Here is a 20505-nt window from a genome sequence, read left to right as displayed (position 1 = left end):
CATCTCTGCATCCACGCTGGGGCAGAGACATGTCTGACTTTAGCCTGACTCCAGGGTCCAGGCTACTCAGGTGAATTTCTGAGACAGAGTTCAGTTCAGGGTCACTGGCAGACCTTGATCCAGGAACCCCCAAAAGAGGACACTTGTATGTGGTCAAAGCAGACCCTGCTTTTCCACCCCCGGCCAGTCTCCCTGTTTCCTTTTTCCATATTTGTCTGCAGGAGCAGGGAGTGGGTGGGCTGGAGCTCATGGTCTGGATGACTCATTTCCTGCTCAGAATCAAGAGCCGAGTGTTGGTGGAAGCAGGAGGCCCACGACGGGGGACTATAGCCTCTGGAAGCCAGAGGTGGAGCTGCTCCCACACAACAAAATGAAATGAAACATTTATTGAGCACCCAGAATGTAAGTTATTTGGGGGAGAAAGGAGTGAGAAGGAAAGAAGAGCCATTTTGCTATTTTATCCATTTATTATATACAATATTAAGGCACGAGTTTAAGCAGCGAAGAATAGGAACATCTTTGGCTGACCAACAGCATCCACACTTGCTGTGGGGTATCTGCTGTGTTCTTGGACTCCCCCCATGCTGCACAGAGACCTGATTGGCTGTACAGCCTGGCCCACCACCCCTCACTCAGTCCAGACCAGCAAAAGGTTACACGCAGATCCCAGAGTTCGCTGGAAAGAACACAGCGCACTGCCACCAGCCACAGCGACAGACAGACAGACACACACACACACACACACACACACACACACGCACACGGCAGGCGAGAAGAGCAAGGGCACTGGGGCTGTTATTTTGGCTGAAATCAGGTGCCCACACTTGTCCCTGTTTCACAGAATTTTACAGATTCTGTCAGTGCCTCATTGAGGAGAAGGCTCCACTGTTTCTCCTCAAAAAGGAAAAAATACTTTGATTCAAATAAAACCACTGTGGATATATAGCTTACATTCTGTTTTGTAATAAATACTTAGAGGCGTCTATATGGGAACAGAATCCTAGGCAAAAATCACACATAAACACAACACCGGGCAACAAAATTTCAGGAGCTGATAGAAGAAAATGCTATCTATGTACTTTGTTATATAGAGAACAGTATTTTAATTCCGGAAAGAAGCAAAGTTTCATGACAGAGGAACACCTTAGTCACAGCATAACATCACAATACCATGCACTACACAGTACAGTGCGGTTTTATAGAATCCTACCAGGGTGTCTATTCTAAGAACACGCACTTACGCCTGCATATATGTGAGATGTGAGCACATATGAGGCTGTCAAGAAACAGATTTTTAAAAACAAACCCACAGGAAGTTGCACATACTAAGTACTGTCCTCCCTTGAGGACTCCCACTGTGGGAGGCTGTGAATCTGAAGACCCATTCCAAGAACTTCTTAAGGATTTTTTTTAAAAAAAAAAAAACAAAAATGGTGTGACTTACCTTAATGGCTATTTCATTCATCCAACAGTGCTATAAATAACTTGGGATTATTTCCAAAACTTAAATCCATCCTCAAAAGATGAACATTTCCCATTTTTAAGGAGACTCAAAGGAGGCCCCACTCTCACTGAGGAGTTCCCAAGTTTAGACTTGGGAATGCTGCTGTAATTAGTACTTAGTCTCCCAAAGGAGCACCTTTTGAAGAAGGGTGGGGTGAGATGAAACATTTGAATCTCCTGGATATAAGAAATTCCACACACAACTGTATAGTCATACCTCATATGTATGCACTTACATATACACGTTTTCATATACTATTAAGTTACTAAACGAGAGAAGGGTTACTAAAAAGAATGAGAAAAAAATGCCTATTAGTTCCAGAAGAAATTCATTTACTGAAATGTTGACCTTTGCAGGCTCTCAGCTGACTAGTTTCTGGTAACTTCTTAATTACTCGCCATCTACCATGGAGCCACACACCAGACCCAAACTCATTAAACCATCCTCACATCAAATAAAGACATTTTAAACACACTGATTAACTGGCAAAAAGGAAAAAAAGAAGGAGAAAAAGAAGAAGAAAGAAAACAGGAGCAGTGTTTGTTTTTAAAGCACAGACCATGTAGCCTCAGGTTTGGGGGTGTGGAAAAGCCAATGGTAGGCTGATATACTCTGGTTACTTAAAGCCTTTGCTATTTAAGCACATCTGTGGAAATCCACTTCTATGGCCACGGTCCTCCTCTGCTTTGGGAGTGCAAGACCATTCAGAGAACAGAGAAACCCACTCCCATGCTCCAGCGTGAACCCAGAGTGAGACTTTGGTTCTGGAAAACACATCTCTGCTCAGCAAAGCTACCTGCTGGAAACCTTCTGAGCCCCTACTTTATTTTTCACCATCTTCTAGGACCCCAGCCTCACCCAATGTCTGTGTTCACATGTCTGAGACTCAGCCAGCCACTGAGGAGGGAGAATTTTCATTCCATCAGCGCTTGGCACAAAGGTGCTTCCGTCACTGTGTCGTGAAGATGCAGATGGCTGAGGGCACTACCAGTGGACAAACAGGAGCAGTATCTGGCTTGTCTGCAGGAGCCACTCTGAGAGCCTCTATCCTGAACACCAGAACCACTGAATTCTCTGCCCCAAGTTCAGAACTCATTGGGAGCAACTATCCAGATTATCCACTCCAAGCCCTGGATAGTCACTCATGACTTCCAAAGAGCAGCAGCTGCAGGACTGAATCGAGAAGGTTCCGCCACTCCCTGCCCTCCCAACCACAGCTGGGGTGGACGAGGCAGCCCTGCCTACATGCCTGGCTAGATCGTCTGCTCCACACCATCTAAGTGTCATCCTCTGGGCAAAGCAGAACACTGAGAAACGAAAAGGCTAAGAAAATCCTGCATGTGCTCTAATATTTTGGAAAATAACGTGTTTTTCCTGGCAGCTTATTAATATGGACCTGCAGAGAATAATGATTCTCACACCCAGAACCAGGTACATAGAGAAAAATCTAGCATCAGAGACTTGAGTCTAACAACATTCATATTCCACACACTCCCCTGCACACACAGATGCTGCTGGCCAGCAAGTTCAAGGGTGAAGAACAACCACTCAGACACACCCTCACACAGCTGAAGCCCCACCCTGCACTCCTAAACAGACCCTCGAGTTCTGTAACAGACGGCACTGGGAACTTTTAAAGAGGTCCAGGCCTCTGGGCAATGTGGAAGTATTTTTGAGATTATTTTGTAGCCATGCTTATAATGAACACAAAGATTTCCATCTATGCCTGGAGTTTATGGGTAATTCTGGGAGTTCTCAGTTTAGTCCTGTTTCTTAGGCTCTGAGAAGTATGGCTGTGTGTGTGTATGTATGTGTGTATACCTGAGCATGCACACATAAATATAGACACTACAGATTAGGATAGAGGGACCAAGATGTGGTATAACACTGTTAGAGGCTGTATAGCCTATGGTTATACCCAACTCCTCACCTAAACCCTTGCTTTTGTTTTTGCTAGAGGGAACATACACTTGCCAGAGAAAGACAGATGGAGAAAGAAAATCACCCACCAGGGGCAATGGTCATGCTGAAATCCCTTCTCCATTCTTCCTCCTTTCAGAATTTTGGGCACACATCCACACATGCCTGGCATATTCCTCAGACTACTGGGTCCAGGACTCAAACTAATGGTCAGCCATGTGGAATACAGCTGCCTTACACCAGGCCACAGAACCAGCCCCCCAAACACTTGCTGTAAACCCTAGCTTCTCCTGGCTGTGAGGCTTTGGGCAGGGATTTAATTTTCCTGAGCCCCAGTTTCCTCACCACTGAAATCAAGATTAATAAATTCACTCCTGCTTCCCAAGTGGCTTGAGGACTAGTAGAAAGGTACTTACTACAGGCCTTGCATACAGTCAGCACTAAATAACATAGTTAGCATTGTTTTTCTGAAAATCAAATGCAACAAGGTACTGTACACTGCCCAGAGCTGTGAGTGTGTGCTCAGTATGGGCAATCCCTTTTTCCTATATGCAACTAGGCTTCAAGAATGCTATGGTTGGCCAGAAATCTCCCATAAAAGACGACCTTTTAAATCTATAGATCCCCTTTCTCAAGGAAGAGTCCCAGCAGATTAGGAGAAAAAAAAGGTTGACAAAGGTCACTGCACAATTGTGGTTGTAGCCCTGAAACATAGTGACACTGCGTTTATATTTTGACAATTAAGACAAACCGGCAATCCTGGGGGCCCTAGAAGGGTGAATGCGCCTCTTCTCATGTGCAGTGAGGTGTCTGGAACATGAAGAGCAGGCTGTAGGGAACCTGGGCTGTGGCTCTTTCTCTCACCATGCCTAGGGGGCACAGCCCAAGATCAGGTGGGTCCAGACACAGCAGTGGGGGCTGTAAGAGTTGACTTACCTTCCTATTTCTTCACACTTTCTGCCCTAATCCATCCCCAACATTAATTGGGGTCAAAATTTCCTTAAGAGAGTTAGCTGCCATCAGTTGAACTGCATCCCTGTGAACAGTGATGGGGAACAGAGCTGGGATGGCATCCCCAACCACACCCATACCCCGCCCCTTCCCCTGACGAGACCTCCTGTGTTCTGGTTTTACACCCCAGGGCATGGGACAACTCAGTGTGCCGCCTCTTAGAGCTGCCTCAGTTTCCCAGTCTGCAGGACACTCACTTGGACACTCAGTGTGAGACTAGAGGAGGCAGCGAGAGGGCAGGATAAGATCAGTGTCCACAGAGCTGAGCTGAGGGTAATCACACTCTGTCACATCAGATGGCTCAGAGGCCTTTCTGGCCAAAGCCATTGACTTTGATCCTCCCTGCACCCAGCCCTGTTCTATTGCCTCAATCTGAGGAGGCTGTAACTTTACCCAGGTTACCCCTCAAAACTAATCCTGGGACCAGCAGATGGTGTAATGGTTATGTCGCTGGACTCTCACATAGCCAATTGTAATTCAAGTCCCGGACCCCGTGGCTTAAAACTCACACTGTGTGTGTGTGTGTGTGTGTGTGTGTGTGTGTGTGTGCATGCCCAAAATCCCAAAAGAAGAATGAAGAAGGGATTGTAGCATGGCCATTCCCAAGTGGGGGGAGGGGTTATTTTTCATGTTCTGTCTCTCTGGCGAGTGCAAACACCATATAGCAAAAATCTCTCAAACAAAACAAAACAAAACAAAACAACTAATCCTAAAATAAGCTCCCAAGCAAAGTTTCCAGACTAGAACCGTCTTTGGTTTTCTATTAGGAGGTACTTGAAAAAGTTTCAGATCTTCTTGTCGTAAGTAAGCAGGAAGAAAGTGACCTGGGAAAACACAGACCAGTCTGACATGTAGGAAGAAAAATAATCAGGACCCTGCAAGAGCATCTGACAGTCTGGTGAGCTGCTCTTTCTCATCCAGCCCCCCAGATTTGTAAAGGAAGCCAATCTCCAAGGACTCAGTTGTGAAAGGTCACAGCAAAGATGCCTGTGTCTTCTGGCTTGGTTTCATGCCATTTCTGTCTCACTTGGTTAAGTTGCTCCAAACTAAAACCTCGAAACACCTGGCCACATGGTATATATACTGGCCTGATAGATTACAGAACAGGTTCATGGAAGAAAAACCTGAAGTCACAGAAGCCTGCCTGCTCATTGGCAGCAACAGGAGGAGTGCAGGGAGGAGAGGAGAGTGCAGAAAATGCTTGTGGGCCATGATACAAAAATATAGTGCAAGGTGCCAGGGCAGATTCTGTATGCCACCAGGACAACTGTTTGTAAACTGAGTCTGTCCTGAAAGCCTGACCTCAACAGAGCAACGGGATGGAAATACCAAGCTCCTTACGAGAGCTGAATGACAGAGCAAAACGCCAGTGCCGTGATCTTAGTGCAAGTGACCTGTGGACTCTTCTGCCTCACCCAGCATACCTGATTCACAGCCAGAATGAGAGAAATAGCCGCAGCCCAACCACCCAAAGCCAGAGGAAGCAGCCGGGAAGCCAGCAAATGGCTTTGTCCGGCTAGTCACTGTTTGATATAGCAGAACTGTCTGCTCTACAAATCCCACAGCTAAGGAATTCTACCATGTTTTAGTAAAAAGAAAAAAAAAATGAACAAACAACAAAAAGTAAAATTAAACATAGTAAAGCAGAGACAGAGGTGAACTCAGAAGTTTTGGGAATAAGGACCAGGATCTTAACACTGCCATCCTGTTCAGAAAATACTACTAAAGCCAGGAAAGCTAAGAAACCTATAATCTCCTGAAAATCCAAACCAAATGAGAAATTAGGCAAATACCACCTTTTATATTCCTCCTCAGGCCCTGGACATTTTTTCTCACTGCCACACCTACACAACTGACAGGACACCCCTGGGCTGGCACAGGTGATACTACATTATGCCAAGATGGACTCTAGAGGATTCTAGGAGGTTCTTCTTAAACAATACATGCTGAGAGGCAAGGAGAATGGGGGTATTCCAAGCATGGTCTGTGTTCAGGTTTTTCTGTTTATAACCAGAGAATGGGAGCACACGAGCCTCCCCAACAGATACATTTTCTGTACAATGAAAATTCCATTTCCTATTTCTTCTTAACTTTGTTTCCAAACCTACATAAATCTTCTCTCTTCCGCCATCATGTGTGACAAAAATTCAGAGCATTCTCTTTTATCTTCAGTCATGTAGGTCTCCTGGTTGTTTTAAACATTTATGAGAAGTGTTATTAATCTGAACTCTTTATCAGTTCACATCATGCCTGATTTCCCATCTACGACCTTCTTGGTCTCTCTTCTCCCTCTGCCACTTGCCTTGTTTCTCAGTGCTCCGTTATGAAATTCAACAGGGATGACGAGGTTAGATGAGAACTTCCATCATCTCTCCATCGGGGAACTCGGGCTTATGCAGCAGGCTGCTTACGCGGCCTCTGTGGTCAGGTGACTTCCCATGACCAGGAGAGTTCTCTGCCAAACAGAGGGGAGACGTCAGCAGCCCATTCACAGGAAGGGCGCAGCCTCTACACACTCTCTAAAACAACCCCACCCAGCCAAGATTCACCACACCATGCGCAGGGACACCACAGACCACAGAGGGAAAAAGCTGGATGACTGGTCCAGGGCTCAGGCACTAATAAAAGCAACCAGGATGGTGGTGGAAGAGGATGCCATGGGTGAAGATGACCTTTGGCCTGTGTGGGCCTTACCCCTCCCTCCTCTATCAGGTGCACACTTCAAGTCTGCCACTGTTTACATTTCCCCTGCCACATTTGGAAAATGCTGCCCAAGAATTACATCTCCCCAGCATACCCAGTTCACAGCCAGAATGACAATAGTACATTTACTTGTCTATCGTGGAGGTGAAAATAAGGAACCCCCTTGAGGAAACAGTTTACTTGGGCCCCAAATAGCCTCCAGGTGCTCAAAAAGATTCCTGCAAAGGGTATCCTTATAACAATAACTAATCTAAGACCAAGTTTATTCTTCCCCTGGACACTCTGGATCATTGCAAAGCTCATCCCTGCCAAGCTGCCTTCTCCTAAATATTTTCACCAACTCACTGATATGCCCCAAGGTAACCTGCTCTGCAGTCAAGTCTACCGTCTCCTTCAATCAGGATGTCTTCCCCTGAGGCCCGAATCCTTGCTGAGTCCAGGTCTATGACCCTGATGCCTCTGATGTATTTGGTGCCGAATACCAGCTCCGTAGCACACTGGAAGGCACTAATTCTCTAACACCCCTCAGAGGGTCTATTTTCACCCCTTTTTGGACAGAGTAGGTATGAAGCAAATAGTCCAAAGGTAGGCTCAAGATATGTACTCATTTTAAATGGTAATAAATTAGGAGTATCTAATAAAGAGCACACAAGGCCCATGGGCATTAGGAAAACCATAATCAGGGAGATAACCTGTCAAGTGAGAGCCAATTGGTGCTCTGCTCCCTCCTAGCTCAACAGAAGACTCTCTGTCTTAGGCCAGACAGTGCCATGATTCTGGGGAACAGGAGAAAGTGAAGACTACGTACCCAGTTTCTCAGCAGCCCCCTTGGCCACTGGGTGCTTCAGGACAGGGCTGTTGGAAGGGGTGGTGCTCAGCCTGCCACGGGTGGGCAGGGAGGCCATGTTAGGCCAAAAGAGTTCAGTGCTCTTGTCCGTCTGGGTGCTGCTGTCCTTGCTGCCCGTCTTTGAGTGGGCGCTATTGGCCGACATGGCAGACGCTGTCGGGGACACTGCTGAGGCAGGTGGGGGTGGCAGAAGGGGGGCAGAGGCATGTTCATGAAGCTCCTTCCCCAGCAACAACCCTGAGGGCAGATGACAGGTTTCTTAATGACATTCTATCTCTTTTCTTAAATGACATTCTTTTTTTCTAATCACTTCATTCATTCATTGATTCAGTCACCCAGCATTTAATGAGCATTTATTATGTACATGATAAAGTGACAAACAATGGGTATAAAAAAATGAAAGACCTAGTTCCTCCCTAAAAACAATGGTAGTTTTTTTTTTTTAGAAAGAAAGTTGTCAGGCAAACTGTCTATAATATGTTATACTATACATGTTATAATATATATATCATACTATATTATACTTATCTACATAAGTACATATTACGATACTCAATGTATTTTATACATAGATTACATATATCATGACCAGGATAGACAATCCCCAGGGTGCTATGGAAGAACAGAGAGGAGATACAGGAGAACAGCAGCCAGAGCCTGAGGCTGCAGGTCTTCAGAGACCATGCTTGCATCACCTAGCATGGCTGGCCTGAGGCAGTGCTTGTGTGCATAAGAAAAACCGAAAGGCCTCTCTGGTCCTAGACATGCTCCCATGTACCTGCTGCTCTTCTGAGGAGCCCTAAATTCTACCCTTTCCCTCTGTTTTTGCTAATGGATGGCAAGTCTTGCAGGCCAGTGTTCAAAACCAAACATGTTCCCTAGCAACCACTGAGTTGTACACATTATTCCCTCAAAGAGATCTCTGTGGTGGAGAGCCACAGCCCCCAAGAGACAGGAAGCCAGCCGAGCTCCTAGGACAGGCCACTTAGCCCTCTCCTTCCCCTTATTTGAAAAGTAGCAAGGCTAGGGTGGGGAAGAGGGTCTGCTGCTATGGGAAAAGGAGGCAGTGTGTTCAGAGCTGTCCATTTTCCACAGACTTCCTGCAAAACCAGACAAGAGGGTGACACTTTTTTATTTTCAAATATAGCACACATTCAGAAGTGCCAGCACTCAGAAGGCTAGCCTACAGAAAGTGCAGTAAGCACAACCTAGTACCTGTTCACTAGCCAGCAATTCATAAAGTTCCCTCACCAGGGCTGTTTCAAGGTGCCCATTCATAACGAGGCGTACCCAGTTTGTCTATAGCAGTGCTTCTCAAATGCAAGTGCACATTAATATAGTCACACCACATGATGACATTTCAGTCAATGGTGGGCTGTTTATCCAACAGTGACCACCCCCCAAGATTATAATAGGCTATACCATATAGCCTAGGCATAGAGTAGGTGTACCACTTAGATTAATGTAAGTATATCCTGATGTTTGCACAGGGACAAAATCACCTACCAATGCATTTCTCAGAGCAAATCCCTGTCATTCATTAAGTGATGTGTGATTGCACTTGACTACATGGTTACAATGAAGCTTCAGTTTGGTGAATAGGGTCTGCCTTTCTTCTTTGGGGCACAGAGACATGCTCCCGCCATGTTTATCCAGCCAGCTGGTCCAGGACTTAAACCACACAGTCACATGGGATCCAGCTCCTTAACCACCATGCTACCAGCTGACCCATGCTAGCCTTTCTAACAAGCTTCCAGGTGATGCCAGGCTGCTGGCCCATGGACCAAACTGTGAGTAACAAAGGTCTTTGTCCAGGCACTTCACACATCATCTCACTTTCTGTGTCACATCATCAAGAGGCTGGGACTGGGAGGATGTTCTTGTATGGGTGCCAGGATGAATATATCAACAGTCAGCGCTCTCCCTTGGGAGCCCCTGGGCAATTCATAAAGTTCCCTCACCAGGGCTGTTTCAAGGTGCCCATTCATAACGAGGCGTACCCAGTTTGTCTATAGCAGTGCTTCTCAAATGCAAGTGCACATTAATATAGTCACACCACATGATGACATTTCAGTCAATGGTGGGCTGTTTATCCAACAGTGACCACCCCCCAAGATTATAATAGGCTATACCATATAGCCTAGGCATAGAGTAGGTGTACCACTTAGATTAATGTAAGTATATCCTGATGTTTGCACAGGGACAAAATCACCTACCAATGCATTTCTCAGAGCAAATCCCTGTCATTCATTAAGTGATGTGTGATTGCACTTGACTACATGGTTACAATGAAGCTTCAGTTTGGTGAATAGGGTCTGCCTTTCTTCTTTGGGGCACAGAGACATGCTCCCGCCATGTTTATCCAGCCAGCTGGTCCAGGACTTAAACCACACAGTCACATGGGATCCAGCTCCTTAACCACCATGCTACCAGCTGACCCATGCTAGCCTTTCTAACAAGCTTCCAGGTGATGCCAGGCTGCTGGCCCATGGACCAAACTGTGAGTAACAAAGGTCTTTGTCCAGGCACTTCACACATCATCTCACTTTCTGTGTCACATCATCAAGAGGCTGGGACTGGGAGGATGTTCTTGTATGGGTGCCAGGATGAATATATCAACAGTCAGCGCTCTCCCTTGGGAGCCCCTGGACCATCAGGGAGATCCATGCTGTCATCTCTGTGTCCTTCCAAAGTCCATCAGAGAAGAGATGAGAATATCTCTGAGGCACTGAGCAGTGGCCCATGAACGTGTACCTCTGCCTGGCCCGTCAGAGTCCCTCCTGATTTTGTGACACATGGACACCAGTCACAATGATGAAGAATATCGTGCAGACAGAACAGCACCTTCTCCTTCAGACCTCAGACTGAATAGTGGGGTCAGAGACAGCAGAGAGGCCCCTGGCTGGCTTTGCCTGTCACAAACAGGCTTCTCCCAGGGGCTTCCATCGGAGCTGAGCAGATTTCAAACTCCTCCACCAGGCAGTGCGAGCATCTAACATGGCCTCCTCCTGGCTCCCTCCGGGCTCTGACTAGGCTGGGAGCTAAGTGCTGGAGACAGTCTTTGATGAACTCAGTTGCTGTCCACACACGTCATCTTTGACATGCATTTCCTTTGAGGGCAGGGGCTGCTGAAGCCACCAGTAGAGGGACTTCAAACAGAGATTTTGGCTGGGAGCCTTTGATCACCCCAAGTCTGTGGGGCTCATATGGAAGTTCTTATTCCCTTTGGCACTAAGCAGCCAGCTCCTGGGGTGGGGGTGGGGGATCCAAGGCAAGGGGAAAATGGCTCTGGGCTCCACAGAGAAACACAACTACACACAAACCTGGGGAACCAGCAAAGGCAGGCCAGACACCTGAAGCTGCCCGATAGAGGGGAAGGGACAGAGGTTGTGTGTGCAGATGCCACTTGCTTCCTCTCCAGGCTCCCAGGTAGTAGCCCAGCTAGGGAACACCCCACCCTCACCCAGGAAACCCACTCCTGGCTAAGAGCGCACTTGAGGAATTCCCTCAAAATCCTGTGTAATGGCAATGCAGTAAAATCAGCCCACCAGCCCTCTGCACTTTTTCCAACACATCCTCTCCCCACTCTCTCCCCCATTATCCTGTTCTGCCTTCCTCCCAGGGACCCCTCAGGCGGAGCAGGATAGGCACTGCTATCTTTGGTAGACACTGGAGCAGAGGAGAAACAGCCAGAGCCCCACTCACAGGTTTGATACCTCGAGGTCTTTTCCACTAGAACAATTTTTGTTTTAAGGCTCAACTTTCAACAACAGATGATAATTACGATGAGAGTCAACTCGTGGTTAACAGCTACTCTAGTGGTATAGCCTTTAGAATTTAGTGTTTCTACATACCTCATATAATTTCTACAATCAAAAAATGACTCTCTATCCTCTCCATTTTACAGATGAGTAAACGAATAGGTGATAGTCCATAATATTTCCGTATCTCATGTGTGGTAGAACCAGGGTACCACAAAAGTGTTAGGACTCTCCACCATGAGGGTGCCTGGTGATGTCATGTGAGTCTTGCTTTCAGACCCCAATCTGAATGAGTGTGGAGCTCACCTATGCTCCCCTTCCAGGTCTTCTCTTCCTTCTTCTCTTCGGCCAGCTGGCTGCTGGTGAGAGAGGTCTGGCGGGAGTGTGTGCCAGTGGCCGCTGCAATGGACGGGACTGAGCGGGCAGGCCGCAAGCTCGAGGAGTCCGCCTTCCCAGCATCTTTACGGGATCGCTGCTGAAGGACCTTAATCATGGCATCCTTCTCTATGATTTTGGCATGGAGGTTTTTAATACTGTAAAACAAAACAAAGCAGTCTTAATATAAAGCCATTGGGTTAGAAAACACTTTTAGTTCGAAAAATGTGAAATATTTCTCTGAGGCTATTCAGGGACTTCAATTATAATTCAGGGCTCAAGGGTTAAGTGCATATATGTCTCGAAATATTTATAATCTCCGAATGACAAGATGTATCTTTTTAGTAGAGCAGAATGGTGCACCTTCTCTGCACCTCAGGAGACTCTGGGACTTCTGGGAGGTTCCCTGAGATGACTGCGACGCCTGTTAAGGACTCCCTGGACCAAGCTGAGTTCAGGTGCCACGCTTGGAGGGTCTAGTACTGAGGGACAGGGTGATAGGGATGCATGGAACTCTGAAGCCTCAATCAGGATGAGCTTTCAACTAAAGTATATACATTCCTCTATTTTCTGAGGAAAAAATGGAAAGATGTACTGATTCTCTGGAAGATGATATCCCCTTCAACAGATAAAAATGAGACCCATTAACTCCTGAGTTCTTTTGTCAACTCTGATAATAACTCACTGACACTTCTAATGGCTCAGCTATGCAGCCCTATTTTCACATCTTCCAAAGCAGAGGCTCTGGAGAGTAGGCTCCGAGAGCTCAGGTATCAGAGAGGGGCAGGCTAGTTTTATCATGTCAAGGGCTGGAACTCCTGTGTTCATTACCAGAATGCATTCATTCAACAGGTTCTGTATTTCTGGCAGGAATATATAAATTCTGGTTTAAAACTGTGGAACCTTTAGAATATGATCCACTTCTCCTTTCTTGCTCATAATGTGTAGAAGGCTGCAGAGACAGACACCCAGAACTAACACGGGATCTGGGTTCCCTTGTCATTAGACTCATCCTCCACCTGACATGCAATTACTACTGTCTCCAGCACCAACCCTGCTGCTGAGTGGAACCACTGGCTGAGGGCTGAACCTTCTCCTACTCTCCAGGGAAGGGTGGGGAAGGACACTTCTTGGAGACCCCAGGCTCATAGCCCACAGCTGTTCAGAACTGGCCTGGCGAGGCTGGGGAGTGCAAACATCACAAGCAGGTCTATGGGAGTCTGGAGGGGAGCAGCTGTGCAGGGCTGTCACTTACGTGTACTCCATGTCCTGACACCTCCTGTTGGCCTGCACCACCTCCTCCTCCTCCTGCCAGAGGTGGGCCTCCAGTGAGCTCTCACCATAGCTGCCATTCCGTGAGTGGTTAATGATCGTAGTGTCCCTGGTAACACAGGACATGCATTCCATCACATAGCAAGTAGGCTTTGTTTCAACGCAAACAGAACAGAGAGGCTGGTGCTCCGCCCATTAGGGCTGCCATCTCCCCTCCTAAGCTCAGCGATCAGCCTTGTCAGATGCCCACACAGAGTACAGTGCTACTGTAGGTGGACGGGCCACCAAAGGACACCATAACAAAAACATCTCTCCACCAACCCCTCAGCCCCCTAAGTCCCAGGAACTCTCTTCCTAAACTTGATAGAATTAAGACAGTGCTTAAGGAAACGAAAACACAGTTCAGCAGCCAAAACTCCCTGGTTCTTCTACTGATAACACTGTAAGCTCTGTGGCATGTCATAAATAGATCTGGCACCTATAGATTTAACTTACTGAAATATGGATACTATTATTATTATTACTACTACCGTATTTGGTGGTATTTCTATGATTTTTTTTTCAAACTTGGCCTATTTATTTTGCCAGAGTTAAAAGTGTGTTATTTTTAGAATTTTTGTAGTATGTGATTTAAAAAAAAATGTGCTAGAAGGTATGAGAGAAGCAAGAAAGCATGCCCTATGGGGAATGGTCACATTGTAATTCTTTCTCCTCCATCTTCCCTCCTTTTAGAATTTTGGTAACACATACACATGTACCTGGAGTACTTCTCAAGCTGCTGTGTAATCAGTCATGTAGGATCTAGTTGCCTTAATCACCACACCACTGGCTGGCCCCGGAGTTAAAGTTTGATTTCTATTTCTCTCCCATTTTACTCCCATGCAGTAAAATGGGAGCCCAGTAAATACTTAAAGTTGAGATTATCCTCTTGGGTAGTGAGACTCCAAACTGAAGTCTTCCTTCACATTTGGGTTCTGCCTGCCTTCTTGTTTTAGGAGCCCGCCTAAGATTCCGGTCAGTGCAGTGTAACAAACATACTGGGCACCAGGGGAAGAGGATGCAGACACACAGGTCCAATAGGTGGCATAGAGGTTAAGGCACTGGATCACACATGGCCAACTATGTGGTTTGGGTCCTGGACTTAGCAGCTTAAAAATCACACCAGGTGCATGTATGTGTGTCTCAGAGGAGAATGGAGGAGAAGGGATAGTGACATGGCAATCCCTTTCTTACTTTCTCTCTCTCTCTCTGTTGCTCTAGTGAGCACACACACACTCTATAGCAAAAACTTTAAAACTTAAAAAAGATGACGAAGACACATACTGTGTGCTGGGCAAGTTCAGCTGAGGTGGGTAGAGAGGGGGAGGGACAGTCATGGTAGATTAAAAATCAGCTTAGTTGCAAACAAGTGTCTGACTGAGCGCTGGCCAGAGATAGTTATTCCTCCACCCTTTGTCAATTTAATTATTCCTAATCAACAGCCATTAAAAATAGATAACTGCTCCATTTAAGTGTTATATCTAAGATGAAAGGCATGATGATGCCTCTGATTACACGAATACCAAATTAATAAAAAATGATCTAGCGAATTATTTCACATCTCCTTAACTTCATATTCCAATGCTATCATCATACTGAAACCCTTAAACCTCTTTTCTTGAACACCAAAATGGGCCCCAATAGGCCCTCTTTCACTCCTTTTAACAACAGCTATCAACGACTAAACATTTCTGTTATGCATGGGTGGCTGAGGTGCGATCCACGGCGGGGTCTCACTTAGTTCTCACAACTTGTACAGTAGTTGTTGTGATCTTTGGTTTACAGAAGAACAAACTAGTGTTTGGTGACTTTCCCAAGAACACCCAATTAGTGAAAGGTGGAAATGGACTCAAACTCAGATATTTATGACTCCAAAGTCCATGCTCTTAACTGTTACTCTATATTCCTGGAAACTTCATTTGTCTTTATGAAGACAAACTTAGCAAAAATAAAATAAAAACTTGTAGAATGAAGGTAATAACAGCACCTGCTCTCAGGGCTGCTATGAGGGTTATATATTCCTCTAATCTGGCCCTTGATACATACCCAGTGTTAAAGAGTCTTAAAATATATTTTCATGTCATTCTTAATGCTCACACAGTGTGTGGATGTACTTTAAATTACTAAATGAATCATCTTTCACTGGACCATTGACTAATTTCAGTGGATCAATATTTTCAACCACATTGGATGAATATCCTAGAATACAAATATTCAGGCAGTTATATAATAATTTCCTTATGTTAAATGTCTTGAACTAGAACTGAAGGGAAGGTACATATTGCCAAATTATCCTCCAGAAATGTTAAACCATTTTGCTTTCTTTTTTCAATTGCCAGAGGGTATGTGCACTTGCCAGAGACAGAGAGAGCGAGAGAGAGAGGAGACAGAGAGGAGACAGAGAGGGAGAGAGAGAGGGAGAGAGAACCTCCTACCCCCCAATGTGCTCTCACACACAATCCTCTTTCCTCCATTTCGCTAACCCACAAAAATTTGGGGCATGCACACACATGCAGCTGGTGTGCTTTTCAAGCACCCAGGGGCTGGAATTTGGATTACTCTCAGTCATGTGGGATCCAGCTCCCTATGCACAGTACTTAACTGCTGTGCTACCAGGCTGGCCCCCATCTTGCTCTTCAATTAGCATGAAAGTCATTTAAAAATTACTTTTAGATGTCCTCACTCCATGGGATGGGCCTCTGGACCTCTCTGGACCCCTGCGTTTGTTCTGTTTAGATTTTGTCCCATTGTGCTTTGACAGCCTCCAGAGCCCATTGGCCTCACCTCTCGGCTGCAGCAGTGGCTGCAGCATTCATGGCGAAGTGCCGAATGGTGCTCTCCTCCAGGTACTTCTGCTCCCACTTGGTCATGTCAGCCTCCAGGGCCAGAATCCGCTCCTCCTTCTCCCTCACCAGCTCCATGAGGGCCGGAGCATTGTATTCTGGCATGCTGGCTGGCTGGCCATTTCCATGTTTCTGGAGAAGTAGAAACAACATTTTGATGCTTAAAATGGTCTCTAAAGAAGGCCTCACTCAGCTGTCTGCACAGTTACCCTACAGAACACACCTGTTCCCGAGATTCTGCAGTAATTCACATACACTGCCATCATGCCTGCATCCCCTCTCCCCAACACATACAGTCAGGGCTTGGTGGATTCTAACACCATGTCACCTCACCAGCGAATTTCTCTATTATGTTTAATTCTCACGGGGCTCTACGAAACAGACAGTATCAACCCAATTTTACAAATGAAAAACTAAGCTCTGAGAGATAAAATTAATGGTTCAATGTCTACCAGCTAATCAGCAGCAGGGTCAGGATCCATATCTGACTCTCTCTGGCTATATAGCTCAAGGTCTTTGCATGACATGAAGTGGCTTGTCCAATGTCTTAAAGTTAACTTATACCAAAAGGAAGAATGGGAATTAAGTCTTGGCCTTCTGGTCTGGGGCATTTTCTCTACAATTCAAGAAAAATGATTCCAATTGTTTGTTTCCCCTATAGCTGGGAAAGAAAATGGGAAGGCACAGAACGTGGGAGTGAGATGCCCTGCCATGCATGCTTTCCCAGCAATAGTCTGTCACTGGGAAAGGAGGAATTAATACCTGCTCCACCTAGAGGTCTGAAAACAGGGTCAAATTGCATATAAAGCACAAGACCTCTACAGCAGGGCAAGCTAATTTTTCAGGCTTTTCTTTTCATCTATGTCAGGAAGAAGAAATAAAGCAGTTGTTATCTGAGCTACTCAACAAGCTGAACATATTCACATTTCAGACTTTTTTCTTTTAACTCAGGTATATTATTTCCTCTAAAGAGTATGATGTAGAGGTTGATGGGGTTTTGAGGGGATTCTGACTTCAGACCAGTGGCAGACCTCAGGGTTAGGGACCCAGTTTGAGTGTGAGCCACGATCCTTAATACCGAAGGGAGAATGATTTCACCCAAGCTATTCTGTATCCCTATCAACATTCTCTTCATGTTTTCCAGTGGTCACAAACGTTAAATGAAGAGTTGGTTGCAAGGTGAGAAGTATCTGAATACTTTATTCAGAACCACATAATGCCCTAGACTAAGAAGAGGATTGGGAGATTATTTAGAGCAACAGCTGGGCATTTGAGCTGCACTGATGGAATCTAATCCTACCAGAGAAAAGAGAATGAATGGGTCTATGGGATTTTTTTGTAAACACTGCAAGGGGGATCTTCCAAAGCTCATAGAAAATGCTTATAATTTTTAAATAACTATGTATGGGTTTCAAGATTTTTGCACCAAAATAAACTCATGCTTTAACTCCATTTTTCCAATAATTTTTTGAAGTACCTTTCTATTCAATTTTTTAAAGCTACAAATATAAATATAAATTACTCAAGGAAGTAGGAGCCTGCCAGTGACCAACATTTAGGAAAGAAGAGAGAAGAAGGCATATACCTGTCCTCATCTGACCCACACAGGAAGCCACTGACCCTATCTGGCCAGCACTTGGGCTTGAGCAGGAGGACAAACAGCCAGTCCACTGAGATGAAAAGATCTCCTATTTTTAGAAACTTTCCAAGAAAAAGCTCCCACAGCTTCACTGTGCTGCCATCTATGCTTGTCAATTTCTATTTACATCCCTCCTGTTACCATTGCAGCTGGCTTATTTTGGAAGAATCTCTTAACCTCACATGAGATCATGACGATTTTTTTACAGGCCCCCTTAATTCAGGTCTTCGAGAGTTAATTTCAATGAATGCATGAATTTTAACATTCAAGTGTCCAGAGACAGCAAGATCTAGTGAGTAAATGAGGCAAGAAAAAAAGATAGAGGGTTAGGCAGGGCAGTTTCTGCAGCCTATTCAACTAGTAGATAAATATGTACTGAGCTCATTCTGAGGGCTGGGCAACAGTGAACAATACAGATAAAAATCTCTGCCCTCAATGTGTTCACCTGGGAGGAATGTCTTAATTAGCTACATGACCTTGGGCTAGTCCCTTAACTTCCCTGTGCCTCATTTTCCTCCTCAAGAACATTCCCACTTTCTCTTTCCTGCCTGACAGAATTACTGTGGATATAAGATGAGAAAATTATTTCAATCTTTTTGAAAAAAAAAAAAAAAAAGTAAAAAGTAATTGTGATGGCCAGTTTCATGACACTGAATCTGTATGAGAAATTGGGGTTCAGTTCCCAGGTTGGCCTGTACATGCCACGTACAGGCATGCGTGCCTGAGATCCTGGTTGGTTGAGAAGGCAGTGGCGGGAGCAGGCACAGCATGAGACCCTGTGAAGGATGTCTGTCTTTCTCTCTGTCTCTATGTCTCATGAAAGAAATATGTTAAAAACCAAAAAGCTAAAATTGTGAGTTCTTAAAAATGGGAGTTCTCTTCCCTCTTTTATCTTTATTCCTCTTAGCTTCTAACGACACTTGAAGTGCTACTTTACCCCTAAGTAGAACAGTTTGCTTGGAGTACTGAGATCTGCCCACTAAGAGCTTCTCATTCCTGCCTGTCTCATGGTCCTCATCTATCTTTCTCCCCTCCCCCTCTTCAATTAGCCACATGTCTGTTGCTCTTTTTTTCTGTGGAAAAGTTGGGGGTAAGGGAGGATTCAGGAGAAGATACCAAGAATGCCCTAAGCTTTCAAATGACTGCAGGTAATGAGAGCATTGAGAAAAGGAAATTATTCTTTCTTCATCGATTGCTAAGTGCCAAACACAGAGTAAGCCCTTACCAATCTTCCTCATTTTACCAAGAAAGAAGTTGCTTCAAGATTACTTGCCCAGGGCCACTTGTCTGGTAGGAGGAGGTAGTATTCAACCCTGGTTGGTCTAACTTAGGAGCCCATCTCTGAATTGAAAAATGACCCCATGCCACTCTGCTCATCTCCAGTTTACTCAACTTTCTAGAAGGGTCCAGAGTACCTAGCAGGGATAACTGCACCTCATTTGGGGACTCTGCGTGGTTATAGGGGGCCAGGTAGGGTGGCTCAGCTTGTCCTGGTGTCAGTGGAAGGGCAGAGACCTGCGTGGGTGTTGATTCCATGAGCACTCTGAGCCATTGTCTCCAAAGTCTCCTCAATGCAAGGCTCTGGAGGAAGTGGCAAGGCAGTAGGACTGGTCTGCTTTGTTTGAGATGACCAGGGGCTTTGTTAGAATGTGACTTCAGCATGCTTACTAAAGGGGTCAGATAAATGCCTTGCCAATACTTGGGGTGAAGGGGCATGGCACGGTATGGACCATGATGACTCTGCCAAAGCTGCTCCCATCTGTGCCAAGAAGAGGCAGGCATACGCGTGAGCTGTGTGGGGTGAAGGAGAGTGGATCAGAGAGGCCTCTGGATATGCTTCCCTCCAAAGGTTGAGTTTCTCCAATGACTCTGTGTTCTAGGGTGGACCCCAAGTCCCCTGTGAGGCCCACAGAGCTGCTCCCACAATAGCCATGAGCTCCAAACATGAGTTTAACCAAAATCTATCCGTGACTATATTAGTCACATGGAACTGGTGAAAAACTCAAGAAGTTCTTGGTGAATTTTCTGGTAATTAAGATAGCCAGGTCTTATGATCATAATCCTGCCTCATCTTCCCAGGTGGAGCCCACAAGCGTACACCATCATGCCTGGCCAGGAACTGAACCCAGGCCTTCAGCATCTTAGCAGCACACATCATCACAGCTAGAGTTAAGAACGATTTTACCTTTTCTGGTTATAGAATGACATATGCTTACTGGTAAAATTATTAAATAAAAAGGCAGTAAAGAAAAAAAAAAGTGAAATAATACGTATCTTTTTAATAAAGAGGCAAGAGCAAAGGGAAAATCCCTATGTGCATTTCCTATCATATGAGACAGATTAATACTTCCATTTTTTTAAAAAAAGAAGGCAACACTACTTTTAAAGAGATGCCGAGTTTCAAAGTTCTGTTTAACTCTACAGACTGTCTTTCCCCTCTTCAGCCTCATGCCAGCCCTGCATGGCTGGGGATCTGCTGTTAGCTCCCAAAGACAAATACAAACGGCAAGTAGAACAATTTCCCTGAGAACATCAATCCTGGGATTTCCATGCTCTGCTGGTATGCCTAATCTGTCAGCAGCTGGTACATA

The 20505-nt window shown here is 45.5% G+C and overlaps 1 protein-coding gene across 1 annotated transcript in view; it reads right to left on the bottom strand.

Annotated features, from left to right (window-relative positions):
* Positions 1-5073: 5073 nt before the first annotated feature.
* The window catches only part of AMOTL1 (angiomotin like 1), a 107951-nt gene continuing 92519 nt past the window's right edge, over positions 5074-20505 (bottom strand). The window contains exons 10-14 of the mRNA XM_006162572.2: positions 16217-16407; positions 13377-13502; positions 12053-12279; positions 7947-8222; positions 5074-6890 (exon numbers count right to left, since the gene is read on the bottom strand). Coding sequence (XP_006162634.1) covers positions 6784-6890; positions 7947-8222; positions 12053-12279; positions 13377-13502; positions 16217-16407 — 927 coding nt within the window. The 3' untranslated portion in view covers positions 5074-6783. The remainder of the gene's footprint in view (positions 6891-7946; positions 8223-12052; positions 12280-13376; positions 13503-16216; positions 16408-20505) is intronic.

Source organism: Tupaia chinensis, unplaced genomic scaffold (genome assembly GCF_000334495.1).
Source record: "Tupaia chinensis unplaced genomic scaffold, TupChi_1.0 Scaffold140218_1, whole genome shotgun sequence".
Lineage (NCBI taxonomy): Eukaryota > Metazoa > Chordata > Mammalia > Scandentia > Tupaiidae > Tupaia > Tupaia belangeri.
Note: the sequence above shows the minus strand (reverse complement) of the source record. Positions and strands in the feature narration are given on the sequence as shown.